Below are 20,780 nucleotides of genomic sequence, written 5' to 3'. Positions count from 1 at the left end.
CCACTTTTTAGATTGAACACTATAATTGACTCTGACCGTATCTTGGTCATGGACCATGGATGTGTTGCCGAATTTGCTCCACCACACGAATTGCTCTCAAATCCCCATTCAGCGTTCTCAAAACTGGTCGACGAAACTGGTGCCAATGCTCAGCTCCTTCGACAGCTTGCAAAAGACTCGGCCACTAAATCTGCCATTTTAGCTGAAACCAGAGCCCAAAACAACACGGCATCAGCGTCTGTTCAGCAAGCTCTCGTATCATCTGGAGCTGTTTCTTCACTTGTCAACATCTCATAAAAAAGCACATAAGCACTTAAAAACACGTATTATAGTCTGATAACGTCTTATTATTTACAATATAGTCTGATGACGTCTTATGATTTACATTTACAAATGCTTGTGATTAAATGCAGAGATACTTAATAATGGTTGGCGTCTTTACATTCCAAAATAACGCGTCGTTCACAATCCAACAGACACCAAAACGTTGTGTTCATCACAACAAGCTTCTAGAAAATGATAAATGGGGATTGATTGGCATGGTGACACTGCCAAAAAAGCTCGCAAGAAAATATCAAAAAACTAACCATGGACAAACAGGCTAATACACCAAAGACATGGACTAGCGTCTTTTCTAATAAATTCACCAGTGCACTAACTCAGATATCCCAGTCCCCAGTCTCCAGTGATGTCGGCTCTCCCTTCTCTCCATTCCAATTCAACAGTACTGCCGCAACTCCAATAACTGGTATGGAATCTTTACAGTTTTGCAGAAGAAGCACGCCTATAACTGGTCATATTTTAATAGAGCAATCGAGGCCAGCTTTCTTACGAACTCTGTCTCAAGGTAAGTAAAACAACCACCAAAAAACTGCTTGCAAATGTAAGCATGGCAACACAATGTCTAAAACGGCCTTCTCCACATACTAGGAACACTTGAAAATCTGCAAACGATATAACCACCGCAAACGATATAACCACCAGCACCGCAACCCCTTTAACCTCGCATGGACGATTTCAAACCTTGACAACAATTCAAACATGATATCACTCAACGAGCCCACATATATATTGTTAAACGAGATCAGTATATTTGTAATAGTAGTAGTAGAATGTCAAATTGGTTTAAAATGCATCGTCCAAAATTATAAAAGGCCTCCCAAAGGACAAACAAAAAGGCTGTTTCAAATCGCCCCAAAACAGAGTCGTTTGAGGACACGTGAATCTTCAGCAGCGTCTTCAACTTCCTGGAATTCACCAGCTCTCAAACCAGCAACGTATTCCTCCTTGGCTAAAAGTTCTTGTACTTCAATAGGCACGTCTGCAATAGCAAGGGTGATGATCCATTTAAACACAATGAGAATGTGCTGTTGCGGTAAACAATTATGTTAGAAAGGCACTTGTGGATTGCATCAGGTCTACACAAAGTAGGATTTTTTTGGATTACCTCAAAGATCAAGATGAAGGCCAACTGTATACCCAATTGCTGATCGACCGTGTAGTAATTCAGAATGTAGTTGTTAAACCATGCTGACGAGAAGGCGATAATTACGGCGTTGACGATAGCTCCAACCCACGACAAAATGACCAAGACGTCTTCCCAAGCTCCGATATTCATGGCTGGAGACAAAAGGGAATGTCAGTGAACGAGATATACCAAGAACTGAGGAGTGGTGCCATGCTTGAATTCTTCCCTACCTCGTAGAGCAAACGGACGCCGGAATTCTCGTAAGATACGGTATCCATCTACTCGGATTTCGGAAATGTTACCCAATAGAGCAAACATGGGTGCCAGTGGGAATGAACAAGAGAAGAGGACGATATAACCGAATTGGACGACTAAAGCAAAAAAAGCATTCTCAGTTATACACCTAGTTGCCTACATCAATTCCAATGTAGTTATCATACCTTGAGATGAGTAGTCCCAATCTTGAACATAGTCACTTAAATCTTCATCAACCAAGAATTGAGGTGTGCCCTTTAGTTGAAGTTCACGATCCATCCGCAGAATGTCCTTCATACGGTGCTGTTCACGTTGACGACGTCTCAAGTTGGAGTACCAACTAGAAAACAAAAAAAAAAAAAAACAACGAGTTCGTGAGACATATTGCAAACCTTTTGGCAAGTCACAAATGATCAAACTTACGGTATAGCGATTTCCAACAACTGACTGAAGAATTGTAAACCAACAAAGATAATAGCCATTTGAATCATCAATTCTAAGTTATTTGAACAAAGAAATGTCAATTCTTCATTACAGCCTTTGAATTGGTATCTTGGCACCAACTAACCTCCCATACAACTGGCACTACCACCAGTGTTTACACAATTGTCTTTAAAGTATCCGAGAATGCCCCCAGCGCTGTTGTTACCACCAGCAAACACCTTGATACATCCAATGTAAATCAAAGAAGCGTACGAGTTGACTGTAGTAATCAAAAAGTTCTTCAAGATGGCATTCTTTTCAAAGTCATCCTCTGATTTATAGTTCTCGAAATCATTCAGTCGGTCACCAATCCATCGATATATAGGTGTGAGTAACAGAATGTTGAGGAGGGAAATCAGACCAGATGTTACGGATGATAATATTTCACCGGCTGCTGTTGCAGTGAAGTTGGCGTCGTTTTTTAAGGCAGCGTGATATATGACGACTGCTGCTTGGAAGGACACCATAAACACCAACTACATCAATCATATATAAGTAATGCTTTTTGTCTGAGTTGGTACAGCTTGACCAATAATGTATTCTTACCAGAGCAGCGAGCACTAGGCCGGCGATTAGCCGAAGTAAAAAGATTTCGAACGTTGGCATATACGGTTCCAATTTTCCCGTGACTGGAGATACACGGAGTCGAGTACCATACCATTGTGGTCGTCGGTTTTCCTAGAATGCAATATTTCAGTGACATGATACAAGGAAACACTGCACACGCCTCTAACTCACAGCTTTAGCCTTTGTGATGGTCGAAACATCCCAATGGGCGGCCAAAATAGCATTTTGACGCTTCCAGAACTCCAAAAACATGGTGCCCCATAGAGACATGAAGAATGCATATGGAGCTGTAGCAGCATTATCAAACATGTTGTAGAACGCGTCCTTGCTGCTACTTATGGACGCGACATAAGCACCATAAGCAAAGACAGCTAAACCGACGATGAAAGCAAACCAAATCCACAAGGTATAAAATGCTAAAAGTAAAGGGTCGATTGAGTCACAGATATCACTGTTGATGAACGCGTTTGATAACTTACATTCCCAAGCAAAGTAGAAGGCAATCTTCTCTCCATAGTAGTCTCGAATATCCTTCAACGGCAGCCTCGCCACAAAAGCATTCCAAGTGAATTGCGTAAAGTGGAAATCCCGATAGATTTTAGCTCTCAAATTATTCTCATAGTCTACATCGTCTCCAGCCTGTGGGCCATCATGAAGAGCAAACCAATCTTCATATATCTTGTCTTCAATCAAATCCTTGACTGTCGAATTCGACTGTTCACCCAATCCATGATCACATTTAGCACGATTCAGGATCAAGTAGGTCAACAGGTTCCGTCTTACAGATGGGAAAAAGTTTTGCATTACGAATGGTAGACCAAACTTGTCCACATCTCCGTTTTTAAAATCTGCAATGTCCTTGTATCGGAATGGTAGAGCGTCTAGTTCCAGACCTCCTCCTACTAAACCAAACATGTATCGTAGCGTGCCCGCTAAACCGCCTATTGGCCCTTCCTCAAAGTTACTAACACCTTTAAGTAAGACTGTTTGGCTTTGAGATCTCATCAGGTTGAGAAACAGGGATTCTGTTCGTTGAAGGGATCCTCCTACAGCCCCTCCTACTTGTTGAGCCTGTGCTTGGGTTGCGGCGAATACATCACCAAAACTACCCATTTTACGTTCGTTTACGGTTGCTACTTTGGGAGGAGTTGGCGGTGGAGGAGCATCTGGATCTGCAGCTTGAGCAGCTCGTTCTTCATCGGCTCGTTGTCGTAATAACGTGGCGATTTCTCTCATACGGATGGCTTTAGCGGCTCTCTGTGGAGCTGTCGGTGGAGGTTTCTTTGCGTCCTCGTGTGGTATATCATCTATTAGTGGGGCGGCTGTACCGAATGTAGCACCTTCTGGTCTTAAATCCAGCTTAAGATCAGCACGTTCAGCTTCAATACATAGTAATTCCCATGGTGCCATTACTTTAGTGTAGTGCCATTCCTGGTCTTTGATGGCTTCAAAATCCTTTTGATGGACTACTACCAAGCCTGCCTTTATTAATTGTCGTTCAAAAGACGCTCTGGCATCTCGATGGGCCTGCACCCTATCTACACGATCGTCTCGACATACATCATATGACAAGATCATGTCCCAATGCGTGGCTAGATCTTCATAGATGATTTTACAGTAGGCATCAGACATCAAGAGTCTGGCCTTTACTTCACCACTACGGGCCGTATCTAGGTTGTGACATATGTGTAAGCGATCATCCAATGTTGTGACAGCGACTAATGAGAGATTCTGTGACCATACCTCTGGATGCCTTCTCTCGATTGGTAAAGACTTCCATAGCCTCAGTAACGGTGCTACCAGGATTCCCAGTCTTATAGGCCGCGATATCGTCAAATAGCGACAATATAGCAGGGTGGTTTGGTAAAAAGGCGACCTGAGGACCTAGTCGTCGAACAGCAACACCATCAAAGAACTTGCTATGAATATACTGGTTTTCTATATTGGTAGCATGCTGTTCATCACGAGCCAGGACATCTTCTTCATTTTCGGTTGAGGATTCATGGACTCCCTCTACTTCAATGTGAAGAGTTGTCGGCGAGTCTGGGGTGGACGGAGAGGTTACATCCTTTTCTGGTGGTATTGGAGCAGGAGGGCCTGAAGAGTGGCCTAAGGCTCCAGCCTCCTGAGCCGTTTTTAATATGCCAGCTAGCTTTGGTGCACTATTCATGATGCCAGTGTTCAAGTATGGGGTCTATGCCCAGAACCACCTGGTTTAGAATGTCAGGGTAAGCTCAGTCAATAACGGTTATGCGATGCAATAGACAGTCTAATCCGTTTAATATGTGTTGAATAGCCGGAAGACTAGTGCATAATTCCAGCCAAGTTGGGCTGTGATGCGTTTAAATGTGGCTAGTCCTTTGGCAGCTAAATACAAACCAAGGCCACATGGGAGAGAAGGAGACTTTCGCGTGCAGCAAACAAGAAGAAATGCGTACCTGTCAACGTGTCGTATCCTGCTTGCCCAAGATTATTATGGAGCCACTGTGTGTGTTATTAGCCCTAGCAAAAAGGAAAAGAGTCAACAAGTCCCTTTCAATCTCACCCAATCGCTAGAAGGAGATCAAACGAAAGAGTAGCGGCCACCTGCCTATTGGAAAATGGCAAGATCAGTCAGATCTACTACATACGAGACGTGGAGATATATTGAAGACGAGGACTTTAAGGCAAGAGTCCCTGGACACTATCATACGTATGCACCGGATGACGAGGAAGATGAGGACTTAGATTCAGTACTATCAGCCGCGGCATTTGATATTGTAAACCGTTTCCTAGCTAGACGAAAACCCTCTATTGACTCTCACCGACATCAACAAATCAACGTCAAAACCTTATTTGTCGACCAAGCGGACGAACCTGTAGGCAGATCCAGCACACCTTCTACAGCTAGTACAACTCTAAACGACACTGATACAGACGACCACCATCGCACTTCCAACGAATCTATGGCTGAAACATTCAACGCTGCTCGTGACTCTCTCGAGTCGAGTCTCTATCATAACAGTACCAAGACCCGTGAACTGGATAATGTGTCTGTAGGTACCTTCAATGTCAGAGGATCGTTACAAAGGATACGAGATAGAGCTGCTCGGGCATTGAAAGGACTCACATCAGCAAACAAGTCACTGCCACGAACCAACATAGTCTCAGAGACCTCCGACAGGCCAATGGATGATCCCGCTAGAAGAATTGAAGATATGTGGAAGATCCCCGCTCGTCCTCGTATACAACCAAACACCACCACTAAAAGTATCGGACAAACACTATCGGCGTCACCAGACATAATAGATGGACCTGAACCAGAGCAACAACCACCACCACTAGTTCCATCTATAGGTAGACCCAAAGCACCAACTCGCGGTGCCAAACTGTATACGAAACCGAGGGATAATCCAGCTAAAAGGAGGAGTTTGTTGGGTGGCACTGTTGGTGAGGATGCCGTCTCGCAATTCGATATATTAAAGTTTATGAAGTATGCTGAACGAGGTGCTACATCGCCCGAACCCGCATCTGATAATTCAGATTCTAATAACGACCATATAAATACCCCTCCATCTCCTACTCGTAGTATAGCATCAATAGCAGCACCATCACCAACAATGGAGGCTTTTGCGGCACTACCAATAAGCCCCAGAAAGCCGAAATCTAGATCAAGAACCGACACTGGCTATGCGACAATAGGTCCCACTAGTATACCGAAACGCCAACTAAGTCTGCTACGGCGTGGTAGGTCCTTCAGGTCGTCATCACGTAGTGCTGGTACCATTGGAACCAACAGTGGTAATAGTAGTCCATCGTCATCACCTTCAGTAACACCAGCTGCTACGTCTGCAAGGCGATTAAAAGAACTCCGTTTTGAACAAATGTTGGCTGGCAACGAAACGCTTAAGCTCTCTCTAACTCCGGACAAGCTGAACCGTGATATATCTGAAATCGAAAGGACTTCTTCGGACACTCTTTGAACTCTGTATGTAACAACACATCTATCATGTGAAAATTGCCATATTCATCATCGTGTATTGCGTGTGGGAGGGGGACAGTTTGATTTAGTATAAAAAGTATCATCGGGGCTGGGAGTGTACGTATTATCGGGGTTGGGAGTAATGTAGTGACATGCATCATGTAGCAATAAATTATGGACAAACGTGAACAAGGAGTTTGAGGTTTGCGTTTAAAGTGAAGAGGCAACATAGAGCTTGTGTCAAGAGCAAGTACCATCAATGTGACTGCGTTGCATAACGGACCTATGTCGGAGGCTGCTCAAAATCTTCGTATGTCTTCCAGACACGCCAAGAATAAGAAGACGATTTTTACGAATCCCAAGTCAGATTGATTCACTTCTTATTTCGGCTCAGATTGCTCAGATGAACAGATGAACAATTTCTGAATGTTAATTTCGTCAAAGGCGTCTATGTGAATATAAACCCTGTCAATACAGATGTTTGGAATTGCGTAGCAACCAGCCCGCCTAGATACCATATACAAACGCGAGAATACCATCACTTCCACCGCCTTCACATATCTCCTCTCCTCACAATCCCCCAAAAACCGCCTCAACCAACCAGAGCGCGCACTCCAAGCCCCACACAAGCCACACGCATCTATTGCTTCCTACCTTCCCCACGACCATTTTTTTTCCCATCCTCTCAAGCCTTTTGGCTAAGATCAAGTGTAGTATCTGTTCTTTATAGTGTGATAACTATAACGGTGCCCATGTGGTACCTTGTTATCTCGCTAATTTTTGTTTTGGGAGAATTTGTCAAGGGCTTGCTCTTGCTGTCTCCAGGGTTTGCTCGTCCTTACACTGCTGACGAGTTGAGCCCACCATCCGCAACATGAAATCAAAAAGTAAAAATGAGATTGATGGTGATGGATGTAGGGTGTCTCTGTCCGACTTCATGATGAATGTGTTCGTCGAGGTTTGGTGTCGCTGCGTACGTGACTTTGTATATATGTTGACGAATACAATGATTTGAACTAGATAATTTGATGCGTATTAAGCGAGATTGCGTTGTTTCAAGCTCGTTTCATCGCTACTAATTGAATCAATCGTTGTCGCCAATAATCGAGCGTCCAACTGCGTTTGCTTATTTGTGTAGTCTCATAATGAAACCATCATGGATCAAGCAGTTGACTGTTCCGCTGATATCAGCGCCCATGTTCTTGGTCTCTAGTCCCAAAACTGTGCTTCCTGCTTGCCGTGCTGGTATTGTCATCAAACATGTTTTGCGTGAATTCAAATTGTTCGAGATTTTGACTGATACAACCTAATAAACATAGGAATTGTGGGGAGTTTTCCTGCTTTAAATGCTAGATCGGATGAAACTCTTGATGCCTAGATTCAGGAAATACAGGCTGGACTGGAAGAATCGAATCACAACTTCAACGCTGGTAAGTTTACGATGATTCAGCATTATGAAGGCCCATCATCTCATATACCAATGATTTTCTACTCACATATCAACAGGAAGGACGAAAATACGACCTGCTCCATATGCAGTTAACCTAATTGTTCATAAAACGAATCCACGACTGGCTAAAAACTTGGAAGTTGTGGTCAAAAACAAGGTTCCTGTCGTTATTACTTCTCTCGGGGCTGCCAAGGATGTCATTGAAGCCGTGCATTCCTACGGAGGAGTCGTGTTTCATGACGTGATTAACAGCATTCACGCTGAAAAGGCTGCAAAAGCTGGTGTTGATGGGCTGAGTGCTGCTTGCGCTGGTGAGATTGTGCTCTTACTGAATCCCATAAAGCATCTTATTGTCGCTTTTTTCGTTCTTTGATTTAAGTCGAAGCTAAACTCATTTCCACAAAAAAGGTGCTGGAGGTCATGCTGGTGCTATTAGTCCCTTTGCGCTCATGCCACAGGTCTGCATTAACCGTTTTGGCCGCTAGATGCTAAATCGTGTCTGATTCTTGGATTATCGTCGAATATATAGTTGAGAACATTCTTCAAGGGCACAATTCTCTTGGCCGGATCAGTCTCAGACGGTGCAGGTATTAGAGCAGCTCAAACATTAGGAGCTGATATGGCTTACGTGAGTACTAGGTATGATTGGGCAAAAAGAGCTGTCTTGGTGAAGAAAGTATATCAGACGCAATAAGTGTCGTTCCACTCACAATACTACCAATAGATTCGTCGCAACACTAGATTCAGGTGCAGCCGAAGGATGCAAATAGAGGTTTTCACGAGCTTCAACTGGTCCGGCTCCCACCTTGTTGCCTACTGTGAATACTGCTCAAAACAAATAATGCTCAAACCCGGCCGCTGTAAAACTTGAAGGTTTCGTTAAAGACAAGGTCGTTGGGGGTCTTTACGTCTCCAGGAGCAGCCTTAAACTGCCCTGATGCTGTTTACTCGTACGGAGGCGATGTTTTTAACGATGTGATGATGGTCCTTCCATGCTGAAAGGCTACAAATTGCCAGTGTTTATATCTGACGGGTCGACATTGTTGTTTGTGGTGGTAGTGATGAAAATTAAGATGAAGCTATAATCGTAGATGGTGCTCTCATGCTTTTCAGTGCTATTTGACCATATGATGCTTTCAATGTCAACGTGGTGCAGGCTCCTTACCTCTATATCGTTTAGGTAGATACAGTCGCAATCTGCCCTCGGCTTGCTATTCATTGGACGACAGAACGGTCGATTCTGCATTGAGTGCATTGAGTCTCGGCTCATCTGATCTGCTTAGCTGTTGACAATAGAGTCATAAGGGCCTAGACTCAAACCTGTCTCTTATTCCACAAACACGCTTATAACACAAGGATCGTTCCTTTTGATCTATTTTGTATTTTGATGATGGATATATAGCACGTTTCTGTGCATACAAGATTCAAAGCAAATGATTTAGAATCAAAATCTAGAAATCCACGATCTGTACAAACGTTTTTGGTTTCTCCCATGATACACCCTTCGAGGCAGCTTCAGCATTTTGACCTTTGAGGATGGATTTTACAGGCGACATTTTAGTCGACACTGTCAGTGGAATTATACCAACTGAGGTTGGTCTTCGTTTCGAAGTCTTCTTCGTTTCTGGATGACCTTCTACAGCTAAATCATTGAGGACTTTATCGAGAGCTGCTAGTGTGATGTTTGGTTGCATGAGACTTGTGTGTGTTGCTGTTGCTTGCTCAAGACCACTAGCTTTAGCATCTTGTTCTTCCTTCAACCATTCAAGAATATCAACGACTGCTCTTTCAGAGATTCCCTTCGCCAAAGGCTCTAGAGCCATTTCTAGAGCATTTTTTCCAAGTTTATAGCTCACACACGCATTGGCTCCTTTCTTCATCAGTGCTATCACGTAGCGATGTAGTCCAATACTGGATGCAAGATATAGAAGGGTGTTATGGTGACTACCGAATACGTAGGAGTTGAGGTATTCTGCACTTGGCAGATACTAGACGAGAAATGATTGGATGATGCGTCAGTTGATTTTCATGTTTCGATGATGATTTGGTTCATATCATGTTTTCAATGATACAAGACTTGGTTCGTTGTCATCTCAGGAGCACAGCACCTGAAGCAAGACAAATAACTGACAAGTGCTTGATTTCATCTTCTTCGTCTGAGCTCATCGAATACAGGGCCATGGAGGCAGCAAGACCAATAACCAGACTCTTGTCATCTCCTATTATCTTGCAATGCCGTCTGAAATCTCGAATGTCTCAACTGACAACTGAGTAGCGAGCTTGGGTTGGCTTTCCAAATGATTGGTGGTATAGCCTTAAAAAACAACGTGATGGTTGCCAAAGAGATCACAGGCTGATATAGAGACGATACAGATTCCTTTCCTAGAGATGTTGAGGTGTTAGTGTGTGCTGGGAAATGTTGGGTTGACATGTTGGGTTGATGTCGATAATGAGGCGGTGCTAGACTCCTGCACATTGGGCACCAATTAAGTAGCTCGCGTGAGTCAGCCTGTATATATTCGATTTTTAGTAGCTTTCACACGTGCTGGCACTCCATTGAGTTCTTATAGCTTTACTGCTCGAAACGAAGCGAGTTGATTGTTTAAGTTGATTTGGTTTCCAAAGCAAGGACAGCCATTCGAACGGATTTCAGTTGAACTCATATCATCATCGCAATGTGGCCGCTCTAACAGGGTAAGTTTTCTTCTGTTTTGGAGAGAAAGGTGTTGGGGATTTGGAAGCGTTGTCAAGTGGCGTTCGCTTCAAGCAACGAAGAAGCTCTAGGTATACAGTATCTATTTGGAAGTGTCATGTTCCAGTTTGTTGGGTTTAGCTGGGCAATCTCATGAGAATCTTGCTGGGCATCAAACGAGATCAAAATTAGATACCTTTCACTCACACAATGAGCTGAGCACTTCATTCCCTATTCTAGACACATACTTCTCCTGGGTAAACGCGATGCTGGAAAGTCCTGGTTGAAATCTGCTTTGCTGAATCTGCCTCCTCCAACGCGTTGGCATTGGAGGAGGTTTAAAACGATTTTATAGCGCTATTCAACTCTAACAAACACTCACGGAAAAAGACCATATACGAAGCAACATCATATGACTCCTTATGGACAGAAAGAGAGAACTAGCAACGATGAAGCGTATTGCCATTTTGTTCCATACTACTCTCCATATCGAAAGACCTTGTATCATTTGGCTTCTTGGCCGACATCAACCACACATTTGGGCAAACATTTGCTAATTCCATTCTTTCAATGTCTTTAGACGGAGTGGTGTCTCCTGCACTCGTCAAATCATTTGTCGAAGCCATCACAGCTGGCAACTCCGTCATGGTATCTCAATTGTGGACAAGTACTCGGAGCTGCCTCTTGTCCAAACTGAGGAGACGTTCGAGAGTCCTCATCATATTGCTGTTTTTATTGGTGGTGCTGGGAAGGGAATGACTGGCCTCTCAACTGCGATGTCTCTGTTTGCGATGGGTGGGAATGATGATGAAAGGAAGAAATACACTGAAATCATCGCTGTACTCCTCAAGGTATGATATTGAAAATACATCACAGAAGGGCCTCATGATGAGCAGATGTTCTACTCAATCATTTGTGATATGAGTCACTGTAGAATATACTGACACATCATCCGCACATGTCTATAAAGCTGCCATCAGCCAAGCTCTTGAATGATACCGGCTTCGGTTCTCAGAAAAATGCAGTCCTTCATTTCGCCTCATGTCTCGGCTTGACTGAAGTCGTCATGCGCATCATGGTCAAAGGTGCTTCGGCACTCTTGCCAAACGCATCTGGTCAATCGGCTTGGGACGTGGCCCAGGAAGCATTCGCACAAGACATTTTTGATGAGGATACCCTCGCGATCATTGAATGGGCGGTACAGGGTCAGAAAGTGCCAAGACAACAGCATTTACCACTGCAACAAACCGCAGATCATTCCCGTTATTGCTAAACAGTATTGTAGGCACGTTGCATCGCCCATCACCACCATTATCGCCATCGAAATCATCTATGGCTACACCAGAACCACGTGAAGATCCAACCTAGCAAAAAGCTCGTCGAGTCTCGTTTGAAGAACCGAAATCCTTTATAGCCTAATATAGCAAACTTCCAAAATGAAGGGCTGCCAAGGAGTAGAACGTAGAACAGAGGTGATTGATACTTTGTTTGAGTTAGATTGTGAAGTTATTAGGCTTTTCTTCTCAATAGAGATTTGTACAGCAATAAACAACGTGAGTGCTTTTGGCACGTGAATTCAGCGTTATCATGTGTATTGTTTTGAAGGAGTAGTCTAGGGACATTGGTATATATCGATCCATACTCAGTAGCCATGGACATCAGACCTGACGCAGATGGAATTGCAAACCAGCTCGATAAATTCCAATAGAAAAAGCAAATGTACATTACACGAGAGGATAGAGCTCGATGAATGTAACACTAGAAAATGCAAATGTATGCTATTACACAAGAGGATGATGTACAAATTGGATTTCACGAGCGCATTAAGTTTCAGAAAGCAATTGGCTGGCAGGCCCCAGGATCTATACCCTTATGACTCTATTGTCAACAGCCAAAGACATTAGATGAGCCGAGACTTGATGCACATGAAAACGACACGTTCTGTCGTCCAATGAATGTAGCAAAGTAAGGGCAGATTGAACCTGTATCAGATACCTAAAGAATTTACGTGTGAGGAGCATGCACCAAGATAGAATTTACGTGTGAGGAGCATGCACCAAGATACCACTTGGAAACGTGATATGATCGAATAGCACTAGAAACTCGACAATTACACTTGGGGTATCCGTATAAAAGCGTGTTGAGCTTGATGGTCGAATCTCAATAGATCGAGTGGAGTTGACATTCCCGAGATGCCAAAAGCTTCACGTAGAGCCATGCTCATAGCATTTCTAAAGTAGAGCTCGTCCAGTGGATGTGGCGGATCGGATATTCTGCATTGAAATTAGAGATGTTAATTGGATGCTGTCTGAGTTACAAAATGTGATTTGGGGAACTTGCAGAGATACAGAGAGATAGTACCACTTTGGAGTGTTTAGTATTATGCGTTCTGTGGCCATATATGGGATCAAGATGCCAACAAGAAAGATTTGACTAGAATAGCCTTGTAGCCGTGAAAGAACGCACTACTAAAGATGGCAGTAGTTCCGATTTGTTTTTTGAGTTTTGAGCGTCCAGTAAAAACAAGAACAGGTCAATAGTCGTACCGATACAGGTGGTATCCAATTTTACACGCGTCGAAACCCAGGATATCGACCTGATCCGACGTGAGAAGTGACTGCAATCATCTTCACACTCAAAGTCGAACACACTTCCAACAAACATATCAGAGAAAAGTCACTTGTTGGATAAGTACAAGCAGTTCCACTTCCATAGCCGCTCCTCGTCGAACACAGGTCCGTATCTGTAAGTACAAGGAACTGTTGCTGTCTTCGCTTACAAGTTGAGTTCCAACATGAGACACTGATTCTGTTGTATTTTCAATATACTTTAGATTATGCAGACACCAGATCATAATAGTAGAAAGCCAACGGCCTCCATAGCATCGTCACTTCCACCATACACTGCTTTCGATACCTCATCATCATCAGCAACATCAAATCCGTCAACCACGCCATTCTCACACATGTCGAGTAGCAATCAGCAGCTACCTTCCATGACACCACGTCCAGCACTCTCCTGGTATCACGTAATCCACGGCGAAATCGTAGCAGTCACAAGCGAAATGAGAAAGAACCAACGTTGGAGCATCATAGCTACGTCAAATGCTTCGGCCACTTCCAACAATGGAGGCTCAATGAAGGCCCTTCATGACGACGAGGAACAGCGTCCCATGTCGATATTCGATTACTGGAAGGACGCTCCTGCTCATGGAGGACCTACTATGGATGCCATGATGGAGTTTGTGCAGTCGAGTGGACGTAATGAGCTGCTAGGAGCTAGTCAGGTAATGCGAAATGAGGGATCTGAATGTATTGTATACGATCACCGAGAGACACCTATGGATATCGAGTGTTTGTGTGAAAAAGGGTGTCATCTTCTGACGTTGATTGTTTTCAGGAACACCCTCTGTTACAAATGTTCTCGCAACTGAAAGCGCGTTTAGCCTCTGTGCATGGTCAGTCTCCCATCATTGATTAAGAACTCTGCGAATCATTTTGTTTCGTTTGCTTTGCTGACACGAGGCACACCTAACAGAACTTCAGGAGCTGGATCCTCGAGACATTCTCAGTCCATTCTTGGCAGTCATTCGAAGTGGAGATGCTACTGGTCCTATAACGGGCGCTGCACTCAACTCATTGGAAAAATTCATTACATATGGAATCCTAGGTACGGCCACATTCGGCTGCAATCAGACAATCTGACAATATAACTCGCTAAACCTCCTCTCTGATGGATTAGATCCCAAAAGCCCTCATCTACCATCCGCCATGTCGTCATTAGCCCATGCTGTGACCCACTGCAAATTCGAAGCCACTGATGCCGTGTCAGACGAAGTGGTGTTGGATAGGATCCTTAGATTGCTGAGAGTCTGTGTCGTCTCTGAAGCTGGTTTGAATGCTCTTGACGACAAGGGCATATGTGAGATGATTGAAGCAGCGTTTGGAATGTGCTTCCAAGGTCGTGTCAGTGGTACGTTGTCATATGCTTTGCTGACAGAGACATGCTTTGTTCCCTGACTCGCTCCATTGCTACGACACTAGAGCTTTTGAGGAGAGCTGCTGAGCAGACCCTGGTCGTGATTGTACAGGCATTGTTTGAGAGGTAGAGGCTTGCTGTATGTTTGAAAGAATTCGAAGACCACATTCCAACAATGTCACCCTCAAATCCAGGCTGAAAGTTATCATCTTGGATCGGCCTACTCCGGAGCAACAACGAGCAGCAATAGCCCGAGCTAGCGTAGCAAGTCCTCCACCAGAAGTAGAACCAACCAATGAAACCCCTTTCGCACCATATGGCTTACCTGCGATTTTAGAACTATTACGGGTTCTGACGACGCTCGTAGACCCTCGTAATCGCGCTCATACAGATTCAGTACATCGAGCTGTCGCTTTAGGCCTGCTTGCTACAGCATTTGAAGTTGGTGGTCGTGCAATAGGAGTATGGGTTGGTCGTGGTGTTCGTGTAGCTGCTAGATGGCAAGGTCGTCCGGAAGCTGCTTCTCATAGGAGGCAGCCTTCTACTGATATGGTCAGGATTGCTATGGAAGCAGGTCGCTCCGTGATCAATGTAGGAGCAGGAGCTAGCGGAGGTCCCATAGAGACTCCATCAACTGCCAGTGCAGAAAATGGAGAGCCATCGACTTCTTCTTCTGCTGAAAGAAGAGCAAGCAATGTCCGTGGAATTGCTACTGTGGACATTGGTCGAGAGGTCGAACCAGGTTTGGTTGATATTGGTGCACCCGTCACAGTAATAGAACATGTAAACCCACATCCAATAGCACCCACATCACCAAACTCACCGCCTGCTGAGGATGCTACGTTTCCAGGTCACGATTCGGGTGACGCTGACCAGCTGTTTGATTCCGAAGACGAGAGATTGGCAGTATCAGCCAAAGAATTGATTACCGACGACTTGTGCCGATTCTTATTCCAGCTGTTACTCTCCACGAATATGACCATAACATCGCCACCATCAGTAGCTGCTTTGACGCTGCTATCTCTAGTATTACGAGTTATTTCATCGATGCTAGTCGCCTCACGAGAGCATTTAAGATTGCAACAAGAATGGTTTCTCGAATGGGTTATGGCACGCGTTGATGGTGGTGTCGTTGGGTGGGACGTGGGAGACTGGCAGACAGAGCTTCTGAATGACTCGTCTGATACAACGGAAAAGAGTAGTATCAATGGTTATGACGGTAAATCGCTAGTAGCTGCTAAATCGAATGGTACAGCTACTTCAAAGGTTACCAGCCCATTGCTGGTTGGAGAAGTTAGAGAGCTCTTGTTGGAATCGATTGGTCAAGTAAGCCCGTATGAACAAAAAACCATAGCGTGATAATCCTAACGGAACTCGCACTTCTAGCTGGCACGTCAACCAACCTTCTTTTCCGACTTGTATGTAAACTATGACGGAAACATGTCCAGCAGGATGAGTCTTTACGAAGAGAGTATTCGCTTCCTCTCCAAGGTTCGAAGTTTCAGCAAAACCTAATTTGAGCTAATTTGAGAGGAATCTCATTTCTTTCTGATGGCTTTATTAGCACTCATTCCCCGATGGGACACCTGGTGGTCCAGCAACAACAAGCACACATCAAGCTTTAGCTCTCGAAAGTTTGTACCTGTTTCTACATCATTTGGTAGACAGGCGGTATATGTCTTCCGCGAATGGTAATCAGACTTTCTTGTCTGACACTTCGTCTATAAAATCTAAGGTATTGCGAAGATAGTGTCCGTATCGACATCCAAACATCGTTTTGTGCTCACACTCTTCGTTGCCCTCCCTATATCAAGTTACCAACTGCAAGAAGTCTATTTAGTCAAAGGAATAGTAAAAAGATTTTGATGGATGGTGCACAAAGGTTTAACCAAGATCCTAAAGATGCCATACGATTCTTGCAAGGTAGGTTTTGGGTCTGATTTCTTTCTCGTAAGAATTGCTGGGGAACTAGGACGACTTTTTTCACCTGCTTCTTGTTTGAAACGTTAGAGCACAAGTTCCTACCAACACCTGCTGAACCTGAATATATTGCTACATTCTTGAAGTCTACGCCCGGTGTTAACAAGAAGCTGTTGGGTGAATACTTTGGTAAACCAGCGAATGTAGAAGTTCTCAAGGCCTTTGTCAAGCAGTTTGAATTCAAAGGGGTATGTTAAGATTTTGGCTGGTCATGCACGGTTTACCCTCTTATCGTCTTTTTTTTGGCTCTAGTGTCGTATTGATGAAGCGTTACGGTTTATGCTCGAGAGCTTTCGACTGCCTGGAGAAGCTCAGCAGATTGAACGAGTTATGGATATATTTGCGGAAACGTATTTTGAATGTGTATCTGGTATGAGTACATACCTAGTTACTGTGATGATCAATGGCTCATCACCGTCTGTGCCATTAGGAGCTGGAGATCACGAGATTGAGGATCAAAGTGCCACGTTCGTTTTGGCATATTCAGTCATCTTGTTGAATACTGATCAACATAATCCTCAAGTTCGGGTAAGACCTCTATGAACAAAAAAAACTGGTGCATTCAAATCGCATGAGTTGATGTCCCATTTCTCCCATCTCTAGCGCCGAATGACCTTTGAAGACTTTGTACGAAATTCTCGCGGAATCAATAACGGAAAAAACTTTTCTCCAGACTATCTCGTAAGCTATAGTAGAAAGTTTCAGTTGCTCAAACACCAGATTGCTCACACTATGCGTGTAGAAACTCATATATGAAGCAATCAAGACCACAGAAATAGTCATGCCTGAAGAGCATGAAGGAGACTTAGGATTCAATTATGCATGGAAGGAGTTGATGAAAAAGACTGATAAGATGGGTACCTTGATTTCATGCAAAACAAACATTTATGACCGTGACATGATTATGCTGGAATATGGTCCTATGGTGGCTGCTTTGGGATATGGTACGTGACAATAGTGATTCGATAGTACGTGATTCAATTGCAGCTATTTTGTCTCACCGCGCTGTTTTTCGCTAGCACTTGACAATGCGGAAGACGATGTCGCATTGCAACGAGCGGTGGCTGGATTCCATCAATTAGCTCTTGTAGCAGCACATTATCACCTGTCAGATGTATTTGACAATGTCATCATATCATTATCACGAATAACTGGTCTGCTAAAGGATGGAGGCACTCTACCACCTCCACGAGACATACGTCGATTGAATGGCTCGAAGAATGCATCAGAGGATAGTGGAGAAGTCCAACTGAAGGTTGATCGATGGGCTGTTGAATTCGGCAGGCAGTTTAGAGGACAGGTTGCTGCCGTCCTCATGTTCAATTTGGCTGCAGAGTCTGGTAGTTGTCTCAAGGAAGGATGGAAGAGTGTAAGATTGTTGGTTTGTTTCCGTGTTCCGTCTAGTAGAAGGCCGTGTTTTTCGCTCACCATCGGGTTATATAATTCTTTGACACATTTAGATTGCGGGTTGTTTAAGAAACCTCTTTTTGCATTCCTTGCTACCACTGCCAATGATTCAAGCTGAGGATTTCGTACGTGGTAATATCACCATACCACGACTTATACCGGTAAAAGATCCATCCGTACGACCACCTGCTCCCACATCTCGACGAGATGGTATCTTGTCCACCTTTGCTCAGTTATTGAGTCTTGGTTCTGGTCCTAATATAGATGAGGATGAAGATGCAGAGCCTACGCCAGAGGATATTGACGCTGAACGATGTACTTTAGAGTGCATTCGAAGCTGTCGTGTGGAAGATTTGTTTGCTGATAGTCGGTGAGTATATTGGCAGCTTGGGTCCTTTTGTCGCTCTACGTCTCACAAATCAATTGCAATAAAATGTATTAGGTATTTGGAAGACGAAGCTCTAGTGTCTCTGGTGACGACACTGATTGAAGCATCCAAGTCAGAAAAAATATCGTCACTTCGTAAATCTAGATCTGCACCTTCAGAACCTGGTAGTCCACCAGGAGTATCATCATCTTTAACACCAGCTGTTGTGAAATATCATGCTGCTTCCATCTTCTTTCTGGAATTGTTAATCAAGATCTTGATTCAGAATCGAGATCGATTGTCTGTGGTTTGGCCAGTGACCTTGTCGTATTTTACGTCAGTGCTGGAGGCTGCACCGCAAGGTCTTGATCCTGTTATGTTGGAGAGAAGTGTTGTTGGGTTGTTGAGATTGGCTTGTCGATTGGTCCATAAGGTACCTTCATTAGAGCGATGATGGCACTTTTTGTGGTCGTACAGTTGTTTATCAACTTGTTCTCTTTTTCATAGGAGGATATGGCTTCTACAGTCTTCCAAACATTGGACTTGTTACGGTCTGTACCAGCTGAATCTTTGTATGGTGTTCTTGATCATACGACCGCTGGATTGCTGGTTTTGATTCAGACAGATTATTCTATATTCACGTGAGTTGTTTCGATTTCCTTGAGCTACAAGGCACTAGTTTCGAATAACATCGCTTTTGTTGCTTAGTCGATATTCAAAATGGGAGACAATATTATCTCTTTTGACTATGGCATCCACACATCCCGAAGCATCAAAATACGCATTTGAAGCTGCATCTGCTCTCATACCTGATACACCCGACATTATTTTGACACCACAGAACTTTGGTGAATGCGTAGATTTATTGATTGCTTTTGTTACCGCAGCAGGCATATATGTGTCGAGTAATAGTAATAATGGAGTGATGGTGCCAAGTAGAAGTGGAAGTTCTAGTACTGTATTCGTTGATGATAGGTCTAGTGCACCTAGTCCAAGGAATGTGAATGGAAAGAGAGGTGGTGATGGTAAACAGCACGTGTCGGCTGCTAATGCTCAAAAGACGTATGTCTATATAGTTTCGAATTATTGACATTTTTTTGGGGTTTCATCGTGCTTACAAAACATCTGTTTCCAGCCAATTGATACAAGAGTCTATTGATCGAGCCATCAAAGCTTTGGACAAGCTGTATAAATTGCATGCCAAGATACCGAAGTTTGTTGAGAAGGCTCAATGTAGTCCTGAGAGAGGTGTGCTATCGCAACAGCTATTCTCTTTTACGCATTCGTCTCAAACCATGTTTCTTTGTCCATAGCCTGGTTTGAATTCTGGCTTCCAGTGCTATCAGGTCTCGGCCAAGAATGTTATCATCCATGTCGAGAAGTCCGCCAATACGCAATGACTCTACTACAACGAGCACTTCTCTCATCGGAACTGGACATTGGAGCAGGGCCAGATCGATGGACTAGATGTTTCGACGACGTTTTGTTCCCTTTACTGGATGAGTTACTCAAACCTGAAGTTGCGTCATTGGATTCTCCTGGTGTAGATGAAACTCGCATGCGAGCATCTGCATTACTGTGTAAAATCTTTTTACATTCGATGCAACGAATGTATACCTCTAAAGGCCTGCCGAGTTTATGGACTCGGCTGCTGCAATATTTGGGACAGTTTGCAACCGTGGGGTCTGATTATTTGGTAAGGGATTGTAGCCGAAGCTAACATTCTGAAAGAGACCTACGGACCTCATTCATCTCTTTTTTTGTGTCGGTAGCATGAAGGTGTTTTGGAATCGCTTAAAAATATGCTCCTTGTAATGTCAACACAAGGAGTCTTCCATCCCGAAGCTGAAAAGCCTGCAGAGGAGGAACAACAACAGCAGCCACCGTCAGAGCCAATGGAACAAGCAGCAGAAACAGAGCAAGTACAACAACAGCCACAACCGCAACAGCAACAAGGACCAATGTCGTGGACTGTAACTTGGCAAATTGTTGGACAATTTGAACCGAATCTCAAGGATGAATTATTTCCAACCATGGTACCATCAGAATCGACTGGTAATTTGACTCGTGGAGATTCTGCCTTGATACCGTCGCTTCAGTTGTGAGTAAAATAATTTGTCGAACAAAAAAGTGTCATCTTTTTTTAAGTAGTTTTAGACTGTAATATATAAA

The 20,780-nt window shown here is 43.8% G+C and overlaps 4 protein-coding genes across 4 annotated transcripts; 3 read left to right on the top strand and 1 right to left on the bottom strand.

The window, feature by feature from the left end:
• Positions 1–48: 48 nt before the first annotated feature.
• On the top strand, positions 49–297 carry SmJEL517_g04297 (uncharacterized protein; the record flags this gene model as incomplete). The annotated part of the gene is made up of 1 exon (XM_031170225.1): positions 49–297. One exon carries the CDS (start codon positions 49–51, stop codon positions 295–297), a length of 249 nt encoding a protein of 82 aa, XP_031023793.1.
• Positions 298–7,879: 7,582 nt separating this feature from the next.
• Positions 7,880–8,954, top strand: SmJEL517_g04296 (nitronate monooxygenase; the record flags this gene model as incomplete). The annotated part of the gene is made up of 6 exons (XM_031170224.1): positions 7,880–7,996; positions 8,113–8,164; positions 8,241–8,495; positions 8,593–8,642; positions 8,714–8,823; positions 8,909–8,954. 6 exons carry the CDS (start codon positions 7,880–7,882, stop codon positions 8,952–8,954), a joined length of 630 nt encoding a protein of 209 aa, XP_031023792.1.
• Positions 8,955–12,738: 3,784 nt separating this feature from the next.
• Positions 12,739–13,275, bottom strand: SmJEL517_g04295 (uncharacterized protein; the record flags this gene model as incomplete). The annotated part of the gene is made up of 3 exons (XM_031170223.1): positions 12,739–12,871; positions 12,991–13,149; positions 13,217–13,275. The coding sequence occupies 3 exons, from the start codon at positions 13,273–13,275 to the stop codon at positions 12,739–12,741; spliced, it is 351 nt and encodes a 116-aa protein (XP_031023795.1).
• A 437-nt stretch (positions 13,276–13,712) lies between these two features.
• SmJEL517_g04294 (uncharacterized protein) lies at positions 13,713–20,713 on the top strand (the record flags this gene model as incomplete). The annotated part of the gene is made up of 21 exons (XM_031170222.1): positions 13,713–14,162; positions 14,276–14,333; positions 14,414–14,545; positions 14,618–14,848; positions 14,920–14,980; positions 15,049–16,180; positions 16,241–16,345; positions 16,419–16,589; positions 16,669–16,777; positions 16,865–17,022; positions 17,087–17,362; positions 17,438–17,515; positions 17,577–17,778; positions 17,854–18,203; positions 18,295–18,611; positions 18,684–19,041; positions 19,116–19,249; positions 19,317–19,670; positions 19,744–19,856; positions 19,922–20,304; positions 20,381–20,713. 21 exons carry the CDS (start codon positions 13,713–13,715, stop codon positions 20,711–20,713), a joined length of 5,505 nt encoding a protein of 1,834 aa, XP_031023794.1.
• Positions 20,714–20,780: the final 67 nt, after the last annotated feature.

The sequence above is a fragment of the Synchytrium microbalum genome (assembly GCF_006535985.1).
Source record: "Synchytrium microbalum strain JEL517 chromosome Unknown SmJEL517_scf0028, whole genome shotgun sequence".
Lineage (NCBI taxonomy): Eukaryota > Fungi > Chytridiomycota > Chytridiomycetes > Synchytriales > Synchytriaceae > Synchytrium > Synchytrium microbalum.
The sequence above is the reverse complement of the archived record's forward strand: the minus strand, read 5'-3'. Positions and strand labels throughout refer to the sequence as shown.